The sequence below is a fragment of the Quercus robur genome, chromosome 8 (assembly GCF_932294415.1).
Source record: "Quercus robur chromosome 8, dhQueRobu3.1, whole genome shotgun sequence".
NCBI lineage: Eukaryota > Viridiplantae > Streptophyta > Magnoliopsida > Fagales > Fagaceae > Quercus > Quercus robur.
Window position 1 is genome coordinate 33,479,772 of NC_065541.1, and position 22,164 is coordinate 33,501,935.

The following is a 22,164-nucleotide window of genomic DNA, read 5'->3' on the forward strand; positions in this document are numbered from 1 at the left end:
GTCATACTCCTTGATTAAATCATGGGTGCAAAATTGCGTGTCTACAGAATGCCCCTCATTAACAGAGCTTGAAAGCTAATGTCAATGTAAAATAAAGACACTTATTTTAGTGACCATGATTTAATTGAGATTGAATTTTCAAAGATTACCTAACCCTCAAATCTAAAACCTTGGAACATAGAACTAGCCTTATCTTTGGACAAAAAGAATGAAAACGCCGGACTTAGCTGGTAATTGATGACTTTGGAAATGATTCTTGGCATTTGGGGTGACCAAGAGACTTTTCAATCCTGATCTTGAAACTGGAACTGTCTGCGACCGAAGAGCTTCTCTACCTCGATCTCAACAAAAGGCAACCAAAGGGCTTCTCTACCTTGAAACTGGAGCTGTTTGCGACCTAAGGGCTTCTCTACCTCGATATTGACAAAAGGCAATCAAAGGGCTTTTCTACCTCGATTTGGACGAAAGGCAACCAAAGGGCTTCTCTACCTTGAAATTGGAGCTATCTGCGACCCAAGGGCTTCTCTACCTCGATCTTAACAAAAGGCAACCGAAGGGCTTCTCTACCTCGATCTTAACAAAAGGCAACCGAAGGGCTTCTCTATCTTGAAACTGGAGCTATTTGTGACCCAAGGGCTTCTTTACCTCGATCTTAACGAAAGGCAACCAAAGGGCTTCTCTACCTTGAAACTGGAACTATCTGCGACCTAAGGGCTTCTCTACCTCAATCTTGACAAAAGGTAACCAAAGAGCTACTCTACCTTGAAACTAGAGCTGTCTGCGACCCAAAGGCTTCTCTACCTCGATCTTGACAAAAGGCAATCAAAGGGCTTCTCTACCTTGAAACTAGAGATGTTGAAATGTCGATTAAGGGTCTTCTCTACTTAGATCTGGAGTTGTTGAAATGTTGATCAAAGGTCTTCTCTACTTCAATCTGAAATTGCTAGAATATTGATCAAGGGACTTCTCTACTTCGATCTAGACTTGCTGAAATGTTAATCAAAGGTCTTCTCTACTTTGATCTGGAGTTGTTGAAATGTCGATCAAAGGACTTCTCTATCTCGATCTGAATTTTTGAAATGTTAATCAAAGGACTTCTCTATCTCGATCTGAATTGTTGAAATGTTAATCAAAGGACTTCTCTATCTCAATCTGAATTGTTGAAATGTTGATCAAAGGACTTCTCTACTTTGATCTAGAATTGTTTCCTGCAAAAAGTCAAAATTTGTAGCTAGACTTTTAAATTGTGAGTGCTTTTTGATCCCATTGTTTTCAAGATTTATGATTTTCATTTGTCCCTTCTTGATTTGAATTTTTATCAAGAAAAGTTTAATTGACAAAAGATTCTATTTTTGAGAAACATTTGATTTTCTTGGAATTTGGAAGTTTTGCAATTGACATTTAAAATTTTGAGATTTTGAAACCTTGAAGATTTTGATTTGAAATTTGGAACTTGAAATCTGAAATTTTGAGATTTAGAATTTTGAAAATTAAAGTTTGAAATTTTGATCATAAAACCTGAGGTTTGAATTTTTTTGAAAACTGAAGATTTGAGTTTAAATTTGGGCATTGAGAATATGGAATTGAAAATTTGGAGTTTGAAAGATACCTGAAAACTTTGAAAAAGTTTTTTCTTTTTCTTTTTGGGTTGACTAAGTTTTAAGTGTGGGGGCCGAAATGGACACACATTACCATGGGTTTTTTTATCCCTCATGGACTCTTATTGTTAGTGGATATTATGGGCTTTGGTAGATATTTGTTATGGATTTTTGGGCATTGAGTTTTTTTTTTTTTTTTTTTTTTTATATTGCCAGTGACAATTGGGCTGGCTTTTAATGTTACTAATGAGAATTAGGTTTTTTGATATTGCTAGTGAGAATTGAGTTTTTAATGTTACCAATGAGAATTTGGCTTTTTGATAATTTGCCATGAGATTGAATCATGGACTTTGATTATGGATTTGAATTTCATTGATAAAATTGTTTTGCCATGAATTTGAATCATGGACTTTTCAAATATTGCTAAGCATAAACATTCTTGGGCTTCAAAAAGAATGAGATTTTAACTTGCTCAATAAAATAAATAATTTGTGGATGAGTCTAAATTATAGGCTTTACAAAAATATTGGGTCTTATAACATTGTATATCTGTAGCCCAATTTTGTGGTGGAAGGAAGAATAGTTGTGGGCTAATAGCATAATAATAGGCAAAAATATTTTGAGAAACCCAATAATTTGTTGGTGATGTTTGAAAATAAATAGGTGGTATTTAAACCAAAATAGGTGTAAAAAAATATACCCTAACAGTAGTAAAGCCCCTGTTACTCGGTCTATCACTCCCTCTTGCCATGGTCCATGGACGAGCTTTCCACGTACATAGCCAAAGTTCAATAATCTTCAATGTAATTTTTTTTTTAAAATAAAATTATTCTTCCTCTGTGAGAGAGAATTCGTGCCACATTCTTTCCAGATCCTCATCCATCCTAAACAGGGCAGTTGGATGTTGGTAAAGTAAATTAAAAGCTCAATTATTGGACCCAGAGGTTAAGTGTAGCAGCAGTAGTTAGACAATACCAACAAGATCTTAATGTCTCCTTCACGCTAGATTTTTTTGCACTCAACTTAGGTTGCGATTGGGATAAACTTGTATGGGTGAAGGTTTTTTTTTTTTTTTTTTTTACTATTTAGCTTATTTTTGCTATTGTTTATAAGTTATATTGTATTTTTTTGGTACTATTCATGGGTCTTATTGTACTATTTCAGCTAACTTTTACCTTTATTTACAATAATTTCAACAAAAAGTTTTTAATTTCAGCAAAATAAGTTGTTCCCAAATAAACTATTTTGATTGGAGGAGTGAAAACAATGAGAGGATAGAAAAGTGGGAGAATAGAAGAGATTTAGTTTTCTCTCATTTGTGTTTGGTTGAGATGATGGAAAAGTTGAGAGATAAAAAACTTATTTATTTAGTTGAGAAAAAAAAATGATGGAAAATAAAGTTGGTATAAATTTATAATTATGTTCCTATTAAATATTAAATAAAACAAAAAAGTAACACATTTTTTATTAGAAAAATTGTCTATGGGCACCTCTCTTTTTTTTTCTTTTTTTTTTTAAATAGCACAAGCCAAAAGAAGATGAGCACCAAAAAAAAAAAAAAAGTATTGAAAACTGAGAACTACAAGAAAAGCCAAGGGGGTTGGGTGGGGGGGGAATGGCAACACAACTAAAAAAAAGAAGGAAAAAAATGGCAAAAAGTAAGAACACACCCAGAAGAAGAAAAAAAAAAAAACAAAACAAAACAAATGGCAAGAAGTAAGAACAAGCCCAAAAAAAATAAAATAAAAAAGGAAGAAGCAAATTGTCAAGAACAATGTGCATGTGCATGTGCCCATGGGCATTTTGGTCAGCTCAAATTGAGACTTTCTCCCCTCTAGTTTTCTCCTCATTTTAAGAAAAAAAAATTTTTGTTAGGTCCAAGGAGAAAGTACCTGGGTCTCATCACTTATTTTTTCTCCCCCCTCTCAACCAAACAACTACTTAAAATGCTCTCTCCACTTTTCTCTCATAAATTTTTCATCCTCCTAAAATCACTCCAAACAAACACACTCTTAATGTTGTTTAGAACTTACAAGTTTAGGCCACATATAGTAGGAACAATAACTATTAACATAGGTCAAAAAGAAGGGAAAAATTACCATATTTAATGGGTTTCCACATATGATGCTTTAACAAGTTCAATCCAACTATGAATGACCAATTTGGCCATATGTGCATTCAAATTATGATTTTTTTTTTTTTTGGGGTGCGTTGGGGGGGGGGGGGCACCAACTCAAAACCTGACCCAATCCCACAAGTTGGATAATGTTGGAGATTTCTCTGCCAAAAAAGATGGCTTTGATTGAAAAATACGCCAAAGCCAATCCAAACCAATTCATGCACACTCGACCAAATCTCTTGTGGGGATAATCCAATATGAAATGACACTTTAATATTATGGGGTCCTACATATTATAGCTTATTGACACAACATAATATTAAAAAAATAATAATATTTACCCCTATCAATTTTCACCTAGTCTATAGTCAACACCATAGCTATAACAGTAACCACAAAGAGCCACAAGAACTATACTTCAAAAGCATGGTATAAGATATTCGAAGGAGTTTGGCTCGCCGTGCACATGATGTGATGCACATTACTTTAATGTCACATTAAGGTATTTGCCATAAGTAATGTAAGATCGCCTCCATTTAAGAAGGTGATGTGATTAAAGTGATGTGTTATATTTTGTAATCTTAGATTACAATAATATTAGAAAAAATTAAATGAACCAAACACCTAATGTGACATTAAGGTAATGTGCATCACATCAAGGGTACATCACGGCAAACCAAAACACCCCTTAAGTGAGAACAAGAGAGAATATACCAGTGATATTGAGTTTGGAAAGTTAGAGTAATGAAGATCACGAGAACCAGATAATTACAGATTTCCAAAAGCGTAGTGGCTAAGCATTTCCAGGGTTCAGACATCTAATCCCAGACGGAATAGTGAAACAAAATAAGCCTAGGGTCTAGGTGAAAACACAAATGTCTTGGCAAGCACTAGTAGTCTAGTACCATTACAATGTAGAAAAAAAACATCTAAACGATGTAGAAAACATCTAAACATATCCATTAACTTAAACAAAAGGTTTGCTTCTGAGCTCAATTACCTATCATCTCTGCACTCCACCTGAATTAGGGTTGCCTGTCTATGCGTATACCCCTATGCCGCCCAAGTATGTACAGTAACAAAAACCATATGAGATTAGCAGTATCTACAAAATGCTGTTAGCAACTTAGCACAGACTCAACAGAAGAACATGGAACCCTGGACATTCTCATGCAACCTAGGGAGCTCTTGGACAGGCACACCCCCTACATTAGTGACACTTCCACTTCTTGGAGAGGAGGAGGCTTCTGGAATGTCTTCAAACTTAATGAACTGACCCATCTGTTGTGCAGCAAGGTGGGCATAACATATTGGTGCCACTGAAAAACGAAAATGACAGTGAGATGGAGAAATAAAAGAAAAGCAGCCACTAAACCAATTGAAAAGCATAAATTGATGAAATTACCAATTGAAATTGCAGTTGTACTCCTTTGGTACCTGAAATAAGTAAAGTGTGTTCAACTACTATTGATAGGTTATTGAAATTGACTCATATTAAAAGCAATTGGAGCTTGAAACTTGAAAGCTTACACATATGATAGTGAATGGATCAGATTTTGCAATTGATCAGGTGAGAAACCAATCTCATCAACCAAGACATGATAGTGTGCTGGCCTAGAAGTTCCCTGTTATTGACAAAAAAATATGGAGAGAATGGATGGATGCTTGAATGAGAATATGTGACTCATGTAGGAAGGAGAAAAAACAGATCATGTAAACCTTTTAACAATTAGCATTAAAACTATACTTTCCACTATCATGCCTATGTGTCCCATCAAATATCAATTTCTTTAAAAGATCTCAACATGGGACACCAAACATTTATCATAGACCAAAAAAAAAAAAAAAACGATAAAAGGTTGAGGTAAGACACTAAAATTTTTTTTATGATCTGCTGCATTCTGTGTTTAATGATTCCCTCAAATAGAAGAAAGTTGCTGACACATACTAATTGCTCTTATCAAAGCAAAAAACAACTTACAATCATCCCTGCTTGAGCACACATGTAGAAATCATAATTCCTTGGGTGCACAATTTTTGTGTCCACAACAGTCCCTGGAGAGAAATCGAGAGAGACTGTCAAGGCAGCTAGAGGTAAGAAGATCATAAGTACATAAAAAAATATAGAAATTAACAGACCAGGTGGAACATTATCAGGGGAACTAGCTTGAAATAGCTTTGTATGATGATTCTTCTGAGCCACGATCACTGTGAACTTGGGAATGTTTTCCTCCCCAAGATGCTGGTATGCCTGTTATTAAAGAAGAAAACTATGCTAATGTTGAAGATCAAGAACGAAACTCATATACCATAATCAGTAGGAAACTAAGACAACCTAATATCCGTAATCCCTTCATGAGCGCATGCGGGAATTGAGGCACAAACCATTAAAGTTCTTCAGAACTTCAAAATGATTAATTTATGATAAGCTTTTGGAGATTCAAACTCCAGACAATCAATTAGTCCTTCTAAGGTAATTGTTATCCATCATAAGCCCCCCTAACAATTTATGTTATAACATGGTAACAATCTGCGTGACAATATGGTGCAAAAATATTGAACTAATCATCTTAATATAAGAATCCACAAGGAGCACATCTATTTGCACTAGGAAATATTAAATATGAAAATTCATGTAAAAGAAAAGAATAGCTCATAGTTGTCAAAGAACCTTTATGATTTGATCCAGCTCAATGTTCAAAACCTGGTTAAATTGTGATTCACTCACTCCATCCCTAAAAGAAGAAAAAAAAAAAAAAAAAAAGATGTCTTCAGCAACAAGATATATCAAGAAAGGAAGAAGTAAATAACAGCACCGAAAGCAATTTAAACGTGTCATGCATTGGGTACAAAGCTAAGCCACAGGAAATTTACATCTTCACTATTGAACTTATGCATCCTAACATTTTTTTTTTGGATAGGTATGCATCCTAACATTAAAAGCAAACATAAATCACAGTTGCTCCTCTATTTCATTCTGAAACTAAAATGAATGAGGCATAAATAAAACAGTGTTCCCAAAATCTGCACCATCAACACCCCCCCCCCCAAAAAAAATAAAAAACTGTAGAATAAATAGATGAGGCTCAACAAAACAAATCAGATGTAGGAAAAAAAAATTCCAGGAAAATATTCTGATAGATTTAAACCTGACTTTAAACACTTCAAATGTTCAATATATCTGATATTTTAAATGTGATTCTGTAATATGACAATTAGTCGATAATAATTCAATATTAAACATTGGAAATGTTTCCAAGGGATAAACAAACCAAATCACTAGCAATCTGTAATACCTGAACACAATAATCTGAGTTGGTTTCCGCCCCTTGCTTGTTTTAAAGAAGTCCACAAGCAGTTCCCTGCAATGCAAGGAACATTTCTGTTTTAAGCAGTACAATGGAATTAACATATCCAAAAAAAAAAAGATCAAATGTCTTTGTCAATCTTTTTCTGAATACACATGAGATTTACAAATAAGGACTTAAAAACTTCAAAAGAGAGAAATGATCATGTAGAAGATTCAAAGCAAATCAAATGCAATGCAATAAAGCAGGCATCTAATATTTGGTGGACAGCAAGTAATCTGAAAGTAAAATAGAAATATAACATCATTTAGGCATGACCACAGTATGATGGCAACACTAATTTACCAAATGGGCATCAATGTTTATTTATCTAAGAATATATAAAATAAAACTATTGGTGTAGGAAATTAAGATGAGTAATAAGCATAAAAATATAATTTTTTTGATCTTGATCTCAATATTAACAATTTTTTTAATAAAACACTTTGAACATAAATTAAGCAATAACTTTTTTTTTATAAGTAAAGGAAATTTTATTCAAATATTTAATAATGAGTCACCCAAGTATACAAGAAGTATACAACAGGGGACCAAAATAATCAAATACATAAATTACAAGCATCCATCATCACTACCTGATGATACCATCTGGAGATAAATTAAGCAATAACTTGACATACCTGATGATACCATCATCACTACCGTCCTCTAAAGGCTTGTATAAAGCATCAATCATCTCCACTTTAGGTGACTGTGTTCTTACAGATGCTCTATACCTTGAAATCAGCGGCCAACTTCGAGAGCCAACAACCTTAAAGTTCCAACAAAGTGAAACAGAAAAAACATGATAAGCAGTAACCTAACAGACAAGTTAATATCTTATAAGAAAAATATACGAAAAATTACCGCAGCAACAGATGGGACATCTGATCGCCCAGGAGACCCATGCGAGACATCCATCCCCAAAATCAATGTAGGAGTATCATTTATCAGAGGAACACGTGAGGAGTGCTCTATTGCCAACAAAGAATTTATTCCTCCAAGCTATGATTAAAAAAAAACACACACACACACAAGGAATACATTTATTAGAATAATACATGAGGAGTGCTCTATTGCATACAAAAAATTTATTCCGCCAAGCTACGCAAATAAAAAACACAAGGAATCAATGATGTATAATATTACAGTTTCCATGTTTACCTTAGAATTGATCTTAAGAAGCAGATTAGTAAGGTACTGGTCGTTAACCTTAGCAGGGGAAATACATTGTGTGACTATACCAAAGTCGCTCAGACTTCTCTTCTTCCAAGGCCCTTAATGTAAACAAAATAGATTGATTGTAAGATTAAAGGAAGGGGATCCTCAAAGGAAATGGGGGCAGAGATCAAAGTAATACCATAAAGTTCAGAGTTTTTCCTCTCTGGCAATACACAAAGGATGAATTCAGGTGCGCCAGGAAGCTTTGCTTGTATCTGTTCAAACATCTTTTCAACTCTGACAACAGGGCTGGCCCTTCTAAATTGTGAATCTTCCTCAATTAGTGTATATGGTCGTTGAATAATCTGCGTTGATTAAAGAGATGATTAAATAAGAGTAAGGTTGATAAACATACGCAGTAAAAAACAATCATGTGGTGTAGCCTACAATGCCCTTATTCCTTCCGCAGTTGATAAGCTCCCGTGAAATATGACTAGTATCACAGCGTGCAGAGAAATTGACAACTACCCAGCGGTCAATTTGAGTAGGGTCCAAAAGTTTCTGCACAGCCAGGAGAAAAAGAGTATCATCAAGTACTAAATTAGCAAATCAAATTTAAAATTATGCACAGCGAAGGATAAAATAGGCTCTTTCTCTTAGACAATGCAATTTAATAATTTTCAATTTCAAATGCCATGGACATCAAAGCAATACCTTGTTATTGAAATTCCATCGCCCATTACGAGGGATGCAGTCATCGCTGTTACCAACCTTCAACTGTGAATCACAAAGACAAGTCCATCAGAGAGGATACTGATAGCTAAGTGAAGAAAAGACACTCCTTTGCATTGTCTCCTATCTCTCTCTGTCTGTCTCTCTCTCTCACACACACCAAGAAATTTATACCTTTGGAGTCTCAAGGATGCGACCCTCAACCTGAGTCAATTGTTTCTCTATAGAAATACCACACTCAGCAAGCACAGGATCATCGTCATATTTGTAGTTTGTCATAGCCTGCAAGATAAGTGAACACATGCATTGTATCATCCAAAACAATCAAAATAGGCTTTCAGGTCTTAAAGCAAACTTACATCAGTCAGAGTTCTAATTCTCTCCTGAGGCTTCTGCCTTGATTTTTCAACTAATGATGCCCTCTGCGTCGAAGATAATGCTTTCGTATAGCGTTGAAGGGAAATTAGTGTACAGAGCTAAAACAACCAAATAAAAAAGAAAAAAGATCTTAGAGAGTTGAACTAACATAAAGATAACACCAATAGTGTGTATACGTATATCATGCAAAATACTTGCAGACCTCCAGTGGCAGATAGTTGGGCCTTTTTGGCTTGCCGACATCAACACATGGCAGGTATGCAGAATATTTAAGTTCTATACCACAGTGTCTAGCGAAATAATCATAGACAGTGATATCCACAGTCTGCCCTTCACTTGCACCGTCCCCATTTTTCACTCTCATAGAAAAGCTTGGAGAAAAGCAAGACAAGAGTAAGCATTTCAGATTAAAAGAATAAGGACATTAGATTGGGGAAATATTTTCATTACAAAGCACATACTATTGCTGATTGCATGGTTTCTCACTCAGGCCAATTATTTTGAATTCCATGTTTCGGTGCAATGTCTTTATCCTAACATTTTTCAGCATTCTCTTAGCCTGTACATGAACAAAAGATTGAAATTTTGGATTAAAGCCAACACTAAAGCCAGAATCTTTTTCACAACAATTAGCTGATCCTTACCTTTACCCAGTCAATATAGCGAGCTTCCCGTACATTCTGGTTAGCTAATAGAAAATCAATCAGAGGTCCAGGTGTTAGGATCATTGTCGTAGACACATCTGCAGATTGAAATAAAGGAAGAAATGTTAACCAACTCAAGATATCTAAATAATATGAACTTGAAGCTTACAATAACCAAGAAGAAAAAAAAAAGTTATACCCATATTAAGAGACAAGCCACCCTGTGTTGGACGGAAGCTGGAATGGAAGCCCCGAACACCAGTAACACCTCCTCCAACACTTGTGAAGTTCCGTGTGTCGTCATGAAAGAAGGACTGCCTCACCAAAAGACAGCCCCTGTACACATTCAACAGAAAAAGTTCAAAAAATCAATCACAGTTATAAAAATTCCCTGTTCTTTCAAACAATCAACCATACAATAATTAGCCGAACAAAGACAGAGATAATGAGGAAATGAAAAGAAACAAGTTTTCAGTATAACACATTTCAAAAGTTTTTATTCACTACTTCTCTTAATATTAACCGTATCTCTTCCTTTTTCCAAGGCCAGTTGTGACCATAACAAACAACATAACAATCAAGTGAAAAGGGAAAAATAGTAATAACAATAGTCATTTTTAGAGCCCCCAAAGGCTATTGGCAGAGACAATTAACAGAATAGCATAAGAATATGCTTCAAAACAACGTAAAATGAAAATATATACCACAAATAAAAAGACAGAGGTACCTGTTAGCAGCTTGCTGCCTCAGTACAATATCAAGGACTCTCAAGGCATCCTGAGCATTAACATCAACATCAGCTCCTCTGAGAGCAAGAGCAACTGACTTCAATGGTATTTTTGCAGAATAACTAATGTCTACGTTGAAAGTCTTAGACTGAAACGTCCGTTTAGACCGCTTACTTGGCCCACTGGGGCTCCCACTGCCACCAGGACTCCCAATATCGCTACCACATATCAAGGAACAGCAATGTAAGTTTTGTAACAAAATAATTCCAATTCCAAATATTGGATGAAACAATGGCAAAGATATATACCGTTTTGCAACCTCATCAAGCACCACTTGGAACTCAAACTTGTTCTGTGGCAGAGGACCAACAGTGTACAGACTTTTCTCCCCGTCATAACCAAACCTTTTACCAGCAAGTTCAGAAGCATAGGTTTGGTAAACCCTATCAATTACTTTTCTCCCAATGCCTCTGCCTTCAACAACTCTCTTTTCTTCCCCAGTAATAGATACCTACAAAAGTATGGCATATAAAATTTAACACTGAAATGTAATAAGCTATCCTTTCAAGTAAACTGAAAAGAAAAACAAGACAAACATACACTATACTGGTAAAACACTGCATCTGGATTATCAACATGAACTTTAAAGTGGTTAGAGAGCAACTGTATGGGCCGACCAGTAGTCCCAACTCCACGCCTGCTGGTAATAGTATACTTAGTAGTGGTCACTCGTTCTGGCTTAACATTGGGAGGTATGGCTGGAGGCGGCGGGGGCAAAGGTGGTGGTGGCCCACCAGCTTCCTTAGAACCACCTGATTTCTCCATCTAGGCTAGGGTCCTGCAAATATGTTACGCCAATAACAAGAATTTGAGTAAATGGTCAAAATTCCCTTAATTGTAGACGCCAAAAGCTGCCTCCAGCACAAAAGCAAAACAAGGAAATAGCACCTAAAGAAGAATCATTAAGAAAGCTATTTTATGCTAAATTATGTGTTATTTTGGCTAGGATTTTTGAAGTACTTTTCTGGCTTGTGCCAAATCCGATTTTGGCTCCCGTGAACAATGAAAGTACTTACAAAATCCAAATCACAGCACTAGAATAAAGCAGTCTAAGAAGTTCACACATCAATTAAAGTCAAATAAACCATTGAAGAAAAATCAAGCAAATACACAAAACATCAATAACCAGAAAATTCCCTGTTCTTTCAAACAATCAGCCTAATACAATAATTAGTTGAACAAAGACCATGATAAAGAAGAAATGAAAAGGCATAAGTTTTAAGTATAACAAATTTCCACAGATTTATTCACACTTCTTAGTATTAACCATATCTTTTCCTTTTTCCAAGGCCGGTTGACCATAACAAACAGCACAACAATCAAGCATATCATCCTTTATCTGATGGCATTGTAAAATCAAAAACCCACATACACATGAAACAATTTCTATAGATTTTTTTCTTTTCTTTTTCAACATTAATAAGTTCTTAATGTGGAGGGCTATCATTTTTATTTTCAAACACCATAGTTTAATTCTCAAGCATAAAAATTATGAGATTATCACATAAGCTTATATCTAGTACAATGTATGAAACTATGAATAAAGTACCAAATAGATTTAAGAAGAGGCTAGTGAGCTAAATCCACAGACATGAATCAACATTAGACAATATTCATTTAAAACAAAAACAAAAACAAAAAAGAGAGAGGGAGAGAGAGAGAGAGAGAGAGAGCAACTAAAGGGGTTTAAGATTTTTTTTTTTTTTTATATGTCAAATGCTTTACGCAGAGTCAACAGGTTTATTTAATACAATTTGTAATAATAAATAAATAATATATAAAACATACGCTGCATTCAAAATATGGAGGAAAAAAAAAAAAAAAAAAAGAACAAAGAACAAATAACAGAATATTAGTTTTGGCCAACCACCTGAAAAACAACAATAGAAACAAGAAAAACATTTTTCCAGTACTACAGAGAAAACAAACAGACTACCTAAGAAATATGCTACATTATTATTTTTTTTTTTTAAGATAATTAATAAGTTGGATCATGAGAATAAGGTGTAGATTATCATAATAAATTTGTCTTAGAATAACAATGCACTAAAGTACACACAAAAAATCCACTCGTGATTTAAGTCTCCCTTAAACGGCTTTAAAACAAAAGAAGAGCCGTAATTTTCAAATCGAAAGAGATATTCATAAATTTCAAAGTCTTACCCATAACTTGAATTTCAAAAAAGAAAAGATAAAACTATACAACACTTGAAAATTTTTGTAAAGGTCTAGAGAGAGATATGAATAGCAGCAGTAGGACAGAAAATGAGCCATATTGGAGACCTCTAAAATTAGAAATACAACGAAACAAATTACAATTTATCCCAAAAAGTAGTAGGGAGCACCCAAAAAAAAAAACCAAAACCAAAAACACAAGATTCAAGTAATCAGTATTATAGAACAATCACGTTACATATAAAAAATGAAAGCAACAATGCAGAGCAACAAAGACAAATGCAGCAAAAAACAGAGAAATATCAGAAACAAAAATCACCGTATAACACTCATTGAAGCAGATTCAAGGCCAAAACAAACACCATAGAAGCAAGTCAAATGCTCCGAAGAAAATACAAGTATTAAGCCGACTTGTAAGTCGCCGAGTACAAAACAAACACCATAAAGCGAAGAATCGTACCGTGAAAGAGGTATTCGGAAACGCAGAATCAGAGTTCTAGGGTTTTTGCGGGAGAGAATTGAAGCGATTTATGGAAAGAAACGAAAACCAGAGCGCCACTATGCTATAGCCTCCTATGGAGACTCAATGTGGGAGGCTCTGGAGGGAAAGAGCCACTTGTTTTGGAAATATTATAATGACTACCACTTTTCTTGCTATTTATAAATTTGAATTTCACTATAAAACAAAACAAAACAAAATCATCCCCAATGCTATAATATTTTTTCGTCAAGATGTGCTCGCTCGGTTTTCACTCAATCACCACCGTTTATTTCTTTGATCAGCACCATCATGTGGACTAGTAGTGGCAGTACCTTTTCTTTTTCTGAAGTTGGAAATTGAAAATTGAAATCACCAGGTGGGACCCATCAAAATAATTCATTTTATCGGGAAGAGGGAGGGCTTAGAAATTTTAATTTTATTTACAAATCAATGATATTGATCGGAATGGGTGATTCATCAACGGTCCAGATCTTAACATTAATTATAGGTGTTATGTGGGAGTGGGAGCGATTGTAGTAGTAGTAGTGGTGCAGTGTGATAATGCTCCGCGATGCAGGATATTCTAGCTCTACAGAATCCCAAAAGGTTTCCAACTCTTTGAGCGTGAAATGCACGTGCAAGCTCAGCGCCTGAAGAGTGTGAATTCGAAAGGGTTTAACGAGGGTTTAATGGGCTGAAGAAGTCTATCACTTTTGTCCAAAAAATAAATGGGCTGAAGAAGTAAACACCGGTCGCGATCCTAGCCGGTTTCAGGATTAGGGGGGGCTTAGAAGTCAATGTCATTATGAAATTAATATAGGGCTATTTTGGTCATAAAATTAAAAAAAAAAAAAAAAAATAGCTCAGTGAGTCCATAGTTTGTTGCTTTCAAGTTTCAACCGTCTGGCTCCGCTCGCTGCTGAAATATCGGCTGTGTACTGATTTTGGTTGGTTAACTAACAGCCAAGCCATCAAAGTTTATGTGATGAGTCATGAGAGTGATGATCTGGATTTGTGAATTTTTTTTTCCCCTCTATGGTGACCCTCACTGTACTGTAGATCCCATGCATCTCTCTAGTAGCAATATTGTTTTCTTTGCTGAGTACCTACCCCAGTAGTAATTTTGTTTTAGTAATTTGAGTCTTGGTAGTATTCTATTATATCAAATAAATAATTATTAAAAAAAAAAAAAGACTATTAGTAATAGTATATGCTACTTTCTGCTTTTTTTTTTTTTTTTTTTGAGGGGTTTAGTATACTACTCTTGATCTTAACTATTAGTATACTACTACTCAGCAAAAAAAAAAAAAACTATTAGTATACTACTATGGTAAGGGCCGTATGGCATCATACATTTGGCAATGACGCACTTTTTTAAGGCACGATGTGGTGTACCAAAGAATTATTAAGGACAATTGGCGTGGCATAGAATTGTGGACAAAATGAGGAACAGGGTCGACACAGAATCGTCAGTAGGTGTGGTGGGGATAGCCTCAGGCCTCAAGAATCAAGCCAAGAAAATTGTACCAAATAAGGAGCACCACCACTACACCCTTTACACAATTGGTTGATTTCAGGGTAGTATAGTATGTCACTTTGTTCCTACTTGTAAAGTTGTACTTGTCTTGTATACATACTTCTTAATATAATAATGGTCAATATTTTTTTATATTTTTTTTATTTTTTAAGAATAATGATTAGGTCAATTTATGCGTCTAGACTCTAAGCGTGGGTTTGGATTCACATCCACCGATCCACGGTCACGTTTTGCTTCTTTGCGCGTTTTCATCTTTTTTTTTTTTTTTTTTTTGCGCGTTTTCAGCTTCTTTTTTTTCCTGAACGCGCGTTTGGCACTGTTCATTGTTCATGAACAGTGATTTTAGGCTTATGAACAGTAAAAAACAGAGTGTGCAGAGGGACCCTAAAGGTTTAGGTGGACTAAGAAGAAAACGGTTCTAAATCATCTTCTTCTTTTTTATTAATTTTTTGGTAATGCCGTAATTCTTGTTAAGCAGTTTCTACATCAAGATCAGATGATTATCTTGGTGTTTCTTCTCTCTCTCCAAAAAAGAGAGAAGATGAAGAGGACAGATAGATAGCACTAAAGTGTTACCAAGTGGAGCGATTTGCAAATTTTGGATAAGATAGTAAGATATGAGGCAACGAATTCTTTGCATTTATTATTATTATTATTATTTTGATAGGAAATTCTTTGCATTGTGTGTGTACTTTGTACTGTATGGGAAAGGCAGCGACAAGTACTGGTGAACCGTTAAAAATATCGGTCCTATCATTTTGCTGGAGTTTACATACATGCATCGGTAGCTAGATAATATTTACTGACTATAATAATGCAATTATTATTTTCCATTCCGAAATTGAAGAAATATCTCTTGTTCTTTGGACTTTAGTTTTGAAATTTGAGACAATAATTCATTCATTTTATGTGATTAACAAAGTAAACAGACTAATGTGAATGCACAACTATATTAAAACCTGACATGATAAAGCAGCTAGTTGAATAGCTCAGGGTTTTGGAATAATTCTTCTGTCTATCTAAGGAGGGGAAGGGCTTATGCTTGTAAAATGTGTACGGAGTACGCTGTTCTCAACTCCATCCTCCTAGCATCGATTAGTCAATAGGGGAGATGCTTAGGCTCATGTCCTTCATTAGTTCATTTTTTATGTAGATTTTAATACTTCTTAAATTAAATCTGTATCCAAACAAAAATTCCTAACTTATGATCATTAACTATAGATCTCAAAATCTAGTTAGGACAATTTTCTATTTCGAACATTTGGAGCTATTAATTCATATTCTTATTTTATCTTTCAAATTAAGACACTCAGTTTTTGTTTAAATATCTTTCTCCAAAAAAAAAAAAAAAGTTTTGTTTAAATATGCGTTGAGTGACCAGTAGCCAGTAGGATCATATTGGTAGCTAGGTTTGGCATTTTGACAGCTAAGTGACCAATTTAAGATCATTGGCATTTCAAATTGGATTTTTTGATCACTATATCTTTCATTTCTGAATTAATTATTCGACGTGTGTGCAAGATTATTGACACAACTATCTCATAGTAGTTGATGATGCAAATTATGGTGCAATTTTGACTTGAACAATGAACACCTTTAATGAGAACAACAATAGGAAGCACACTGGTGTTTTGGTAGCCTAAATGTCCCTGTTGCCTAAGTCAGAGATTACCATTTTTTTGGAAATTAACTTAGAGCATTTACCAGTGTTCAGTGTGTTACCTTGCTATGACATCCCGTTTATTGAATAATCGTGGCATTTTACCTGAGATTGTTAGTTTTTATTTTATTTTTTTTAGAAACAGGACTTTGAATTTCATTAAGGAAAATCAGCTGTGATCAGCAAAAAGAATAGAAAATAAGTGTGAAGGAACATTCTCCATCCACATCCAATGATTATATTTTCAAAATTTACATCTAATAAAAAAAATATAAGATGAGTTTAAATGGTTTTTTTTTTTTTCAAACTAATTTAGAGAGAAATATTTTCTATCATCTAAAGCCTTTTTGGTTATCTTTGCCATTATATAATTTATTAATTTATGTCATTTTGTCAACTTTGATCCTACTGATCAAATAAAGTGGCATATTTTTAATGGAAAGCAATAAATGTACTACACGTTTCACTATATAATACCTACAAACTAATGTGATAATAAATGTGATTGGTGAATTTTATATTTGTAATTGGTGACACATCAGTTTGTAATTTAATGCTATTCTCAAAAAAATTTGTAGTTTAAAAGAAGTAAAATTTGTAGTACCAAAGCACTACTCATTTTTAATATTAAATCATCTAACATGGACCAATTTTTTTTTAATTTCTTTAAAAAAAATATTTATCACAGCACACCCCTATCATGATAGTCATTCTACAAGTAAAATTTTTACCTTGTATAAAAAATAAAAAATAAAAATTGGGTGTGCATGTAACACCTCACCTCCCCTTTTTTTAGCTCTACCAATCATATATCAGATTCCTTCTCCCCCTCTCACTTTCTGCCTCATTTATTCTTTATATTCTCTCTTTCTTGCCTCCCTATGGCAGAAACCTCCATAAGATATTGCAACAAAACAATGAATCGTGTAAAAAAATAGCCTACTGTAATATGAAAATGGCGCTCGAGTTTTATGTGACTTTGAGCAAGAGTTGGCTAATTTATCATTGGATTTGTTGTCTCCTATTCATAGGAACCGAGCAAAGCAAGTAGCCTATCTCTTCCAAATTTGCTCACATCAGCATTGGTTGTTCATTTTTAAACAATCCAAGGAAGATCCCTCTAACCTCTTTATTGTTGTGTTCATTTCTTCGTGGTGAAGGCTTCTCAATTGAATAGTCTTTAGAAGTCTTATTAAAATAAGTCGATAGTCACAAAAAAATTGTCAAGATAACAAATTGTTATTAGTAGGTAAAAAAAAATAATATTTGTTTTTAAACCCAAACATTACTCATTAGATTTTGAATAACATTTTTAGTTTGGATTTCTTTCTTGGAGTTAGAAATAAACGACACCCCAAAAAGAATTTATTTTAGACTCAAATTCATTTTATTTTTAGGAGATAGAGGAGACATCTATCCAGTGTTTATTTTCTTTTATGATTTTGGGGTAAGCAACTCTCTAGGGTCATGATTAGAAATGCCCATTCATAGCTGTTGCGCTTGCGTAGCAACGGTCCAGAACTTATCATTATGTAAATTAAAGTTGCAAGGATACTCTTCTCAAAAAAAAAAAGAGTTGCAAGGATGTTCCTCTCAAAAAAAGAAAAAGAAAATATGTGTGGGAGGATGGAGATAAGATCTGGATTGGTAAAGGTAAAATAAAGGGTCATGATTTTGTAGCGGTGCCAATGTGATTATGGTCCTACTCCTATTCCTATTCCTATTCCTAGCCATCTCACCTATACCGGATAGGGACTTATACGTCATTATGAAAAATAGATAAGGTTGTTTTAGTCATAAAAAAAATACCACAGCAAATTGTTCCTATTTGCTGTGGAATAGTTATATAACAAACAGGCAAGAAAGGTGACGAATAGAGAGTGATGACCCGAATGTGAAGTTTCTGTTTTTCCTTGTGATGAGGCTCACGCAGTTACAGTGCATCTCTCTTCTAATGGTAATATATGGTATGGAACCATTGCATATTTTGTACTGCATTTGGCATGGAATGAAGCCTCGGATTTTGACAGGGTGTGGCATTGGCATGGCAAGGAACTGAATTATGGACAAAATAAGGAACTGACCATTGAATTGTTACTCAGATAGCCTCAGGCCCGTAGCCTTTAAGGCAAGAGAATTGTACCAAATTTGATCACCACTACACCCATTCATTAATTGACAGCTTGACACAGTTCCTGTTTTGGTATTATTTTTTTTTTTTTTCTGACACAGTTCTTGTTTTGGTTTATTCATAGCAACTTTAGCTGTCTGTGCTACGTGACTTCTGTGTTTGTGTGTGGGGGGTTTGGGGTTGCCTTTGCATTGTCTAACTTGTATTTTGGAAAAGTGATAAAAAGTAAGATTTTAAAATTTTTACATAAAAGCTAAATGTTTATTTGGTTTAAGTAGACTCCATAATTAACTATGTTCTAAATGTGGGGGGGGGGGGGGGGGGGGGGGGGGGGGTGGGGGATATTTCTTGGTAATTTTGGGGAAAAAAGATTTCTTGGTAATACTTGAGCATTTTCTACATCATAATCATATTATTATTGTTGTTGTTATTATTATTATTATTTGATGTTCCTACTCTCTGTTGTGGATGCTTGAAAATAGAACTACCAGCGAATTGCAAATTTGGATGAGATAGTACTATTTTAAGAGCACTAGTATTGTAGGGATTTTGTTAAAATGCTATATTTACCATCAAAATATAGCAAAAGTGGGCTGCATTAAATATTTTGGTAAAAGAAAAAATAATATTTTATTAAAAGATATATTATTTTATTATGTTGGTGGTGATGGTTGTTGTTTATTATAGTAGATATATTATTTTATTGTATTGTTTATATTATTTAAGGTGATAAAATAGATAAAATAGTTTTTTGTAGTACTAAATTACTAAATTTTTTCCGCCAAGAAATGCTATGCTCTAAGTTATGATGAAACCAATTGTTTGCATTGTGTGTACTGTGGGAAAAGGGAAGTCTTTTATTGAGAAGAGATGACAACTTTTTTTGTTGAGAAAGAGAGATAAGACATAAGAGATGACATCTTGACAAGCATGCAAGCTTTTTTTTTTTAGAAGACTTGCATGCAAGCGATGAAATGTTAAAGAAGTTAAAATGATTCTTAAAAAAAAAAAAAAAAAAAAGAGTTAAAAATCTCCGTAACAAAATACTCCTATCATTTCTTTTTTTAATTTCCTATGAAAATATCATTTTGCTGGAGTTTACATGCATTTGGTATGTAATATTTACTGACTAATTCAATTATTATTGTCCACTCCAATAATCAAGGGATATCTCATTATCTCTTGTTCTTTTTAGACTTTACCTTTGGGAAAATGCAGGAAAGAGGGAGTTATCCATTTATATGTGATTAGAAAAAAATTAAATGAAGTAAACTCCTAATAGCCAAAGCAACTAGCTGAATGGACTCAAATTTCTTGTAACATATCTGGGCTATTCTCATCTTCATCCCCAAGTTATAGACTCCTTCTGTTGATTAGTCAAGGGGTCGATGGTTAGGGTCTTGCCCTGTCATTTTTTTTATCCTCCCAGTATTGATAACTGAAGGGGATATGCTTAGGGTCTTATTATATATCTCATAAAGAACAGATGTCATGATTTTCATCGTTAAAATTTTGACACATATTTTACTTTGTCAACTATTAAAAGAATATAAAAATTTTCACTTCAGTTTTGTTATTTTCATATCTCTCTTATATTATATTGTATATGTTAAGGTATATAAAAGTGGTATTTGTTATTCAATTTATATGAAACTATATGAAATTAATTACTTTGCCTATATTATATATTATTTAAAACAGTTTTTACACTCTAATGTGTAGCCCCCTTTAATTTATTTAACAAAAAAAAAAAAGACTTTGATTTAAAATATTTAAATAATATTAATTATGATTAATATAATTTAAAGGATAATGTGGGAGACTGGGCCGAATTTACTCCGAAGAGCCTAATCCAAAGAGAATGTTCACGAAAGCCCCACATGTGGTATGGGCTCGACCTATTTGTAAGTATCAGACAGTTAGGGCCTCATAGAGGGGGGGACCGTGTGGACCCATTGCCGAGGTGATCTGAGGGATCATCCTTCCAGAGGAGACATAATCCACCCGAGGAACTGCCAGATGCTTTATCGAGGACACCTCTACGCTTGTCATCTCTGAGAAACACAAAGGAGATGCAAAGGCCAATATAACAATCACCTCCACATTTATGAGCTCTTCCTACTTAATGTCAGCTATATTAAATATTGAATGACTGGCCTAAATAGTAGAAACACCCCAAAATTTTATCTTTGTGAACAATAAATGGCAAGAGGAGGTGCTAATAGGACAAGTATCCCTCTAAATCCAGCTAAGAGCAGGACAACTTGTGGAGGAGAGATAGCTATAAAAGGAAGGGGAGGACAATAGGAGGGAAAATCTATAAAAAAATCCTAAGGAAGAACAAGAGAGAGAAAGAAAGAAGAGCCCAAACTTATATTTCCTTCCTTTTTTTTTCTTCTGAGTGTGCCTTGGGAAACCGATATTCATCAATATAAGATCTCAATTCAGTTATATCCATCTCTAATCATCTATCTGATCTTTCCAATATGGAATTTCCCCCTTTTTTATTAAGAAATTAGTTGTGTTGATCCTAAATTCTTAGCAACCCTAGTGTGCTTTGTGTTTTTGACCCCCACAGATAATTACACATAATTATTTTAAATAATATTAATTATGATTAATATAATTTAAAGGATAATTACACATGACATAAAAAAAAAATCCATCTTGAATTTTATAAAACTAACTTGATTTCTTATATACAATAATATAAATTGCAATTTGCAATCTTACAGTTTGGGTCATTTTGATTTTGCCCTTTAATATTTAAAAATTTAGATTTGAACCCCTAACACTTGGTAACATTTTGCAAAAAAATATTTACATCCATGTTTGATGCTAAGGTGGACGTTAAGTGCCACCTTAGCTAAAAAACAATGTAGTTTTAACGTATTAAAACTTAAAACTTCATAAATTTTTTGTTTAATTATTATTTTACCATCTTTTTAATGGAGATGTCTAAGATTCAATCTCCCCTTGCAACAACTATTAAAAGTAGAAAGATGGCAAATTAAGGACAATTTTGGACTTTCATTATCATTAACATTTTCTCTCCTTTTTTATCCCCAATTTGAGTGGGGAAAAAATGGTGGGCTCAAGTGGAAAACTCCATTAATTTCATTTTATTTTCTCTCATTTTTACCCCAACCAAACATGATGTAGACTCTACCCAAAAAAAAAAAAAACTTCCCGACTGCCATACTCAGCATTTAGATATCAAACCCATCGTGAAATCCACATTCCTTAATCTTATAAGTTATAACCCAAGGAGCAATTTAGTTTTAAGTTTTAAAAACAACCAATGACAAGATATATCTTTGGGCTTTCCGATTTGAAGAGATGCGAATGATGGGGGTTGGAGATTGAAAGGGAAGTGATTGAGAGAAATAGATTTTAAGGATTATATTTTTGAA

General features: G+C 34.1%; 1 protein-coding gene across 2 annotated transcripts; it reads right to left on the bottom strand.

Moving 5' to 3' along the window:
- Positions 1-4,418: 4,418 nt before the first annotated feature.
- On the bottom strand, positions 4,419-13,584 carry LOC126695265 (protein argonaute 16). 2 transcript variants are annotated; one of them, XM_050391941.1, is made up of 23 exons: positions 13,403-13,584; positions 11,308-11,545; positions 11,016-11,218; positions 10,707-10,925; positions 10,179-10,315; positions 9,980-10,077; positions 9,797-9,894; positions 9,538-9,706; positions 9,317-9,433; positions 9,132-9,239; positions 8,940-9,002; positions 8,673-8,786; positions 8,425-8,590; positions 8,229-8,341; positions 7,932-8,069; positions 7,706-7,836; positions 7,014-7,079; positions 6,389-6,452; positions 5,857-5,968; positions 5,699-5,772; positions 5,248-5,342; positions 5,123-5,154; positions 4,419-5,036 (listed from the first exon to the last, which is right to left on the bottom strand). In XM_050391941.1, the coding sequence occupies exons 2-23, from the start codon at positions 11,530-11,532 to the stop codon at positions 4,855-4,857; spliced, it is 2,724 nt and encodes a 907-aa protein (XP_050247898.1). In that variant the 5' UTR covers positions 11,533-11,545; positions 13,403-13,584; the 3' UTR covers positions 4,419-4,854. The 2 variants fall into 2 exon arrangements, with proteins under 2 accessions (XP_050247898.1, XP_050247901.1); XM_050391944.1 differs by lacking the exon at positions 13,403-13,584 and adding an exon at positions 12,317-12,396.
- Between the last annotated feature and the right edge of the window lie 8,580 nt (positions 13,585-22,164).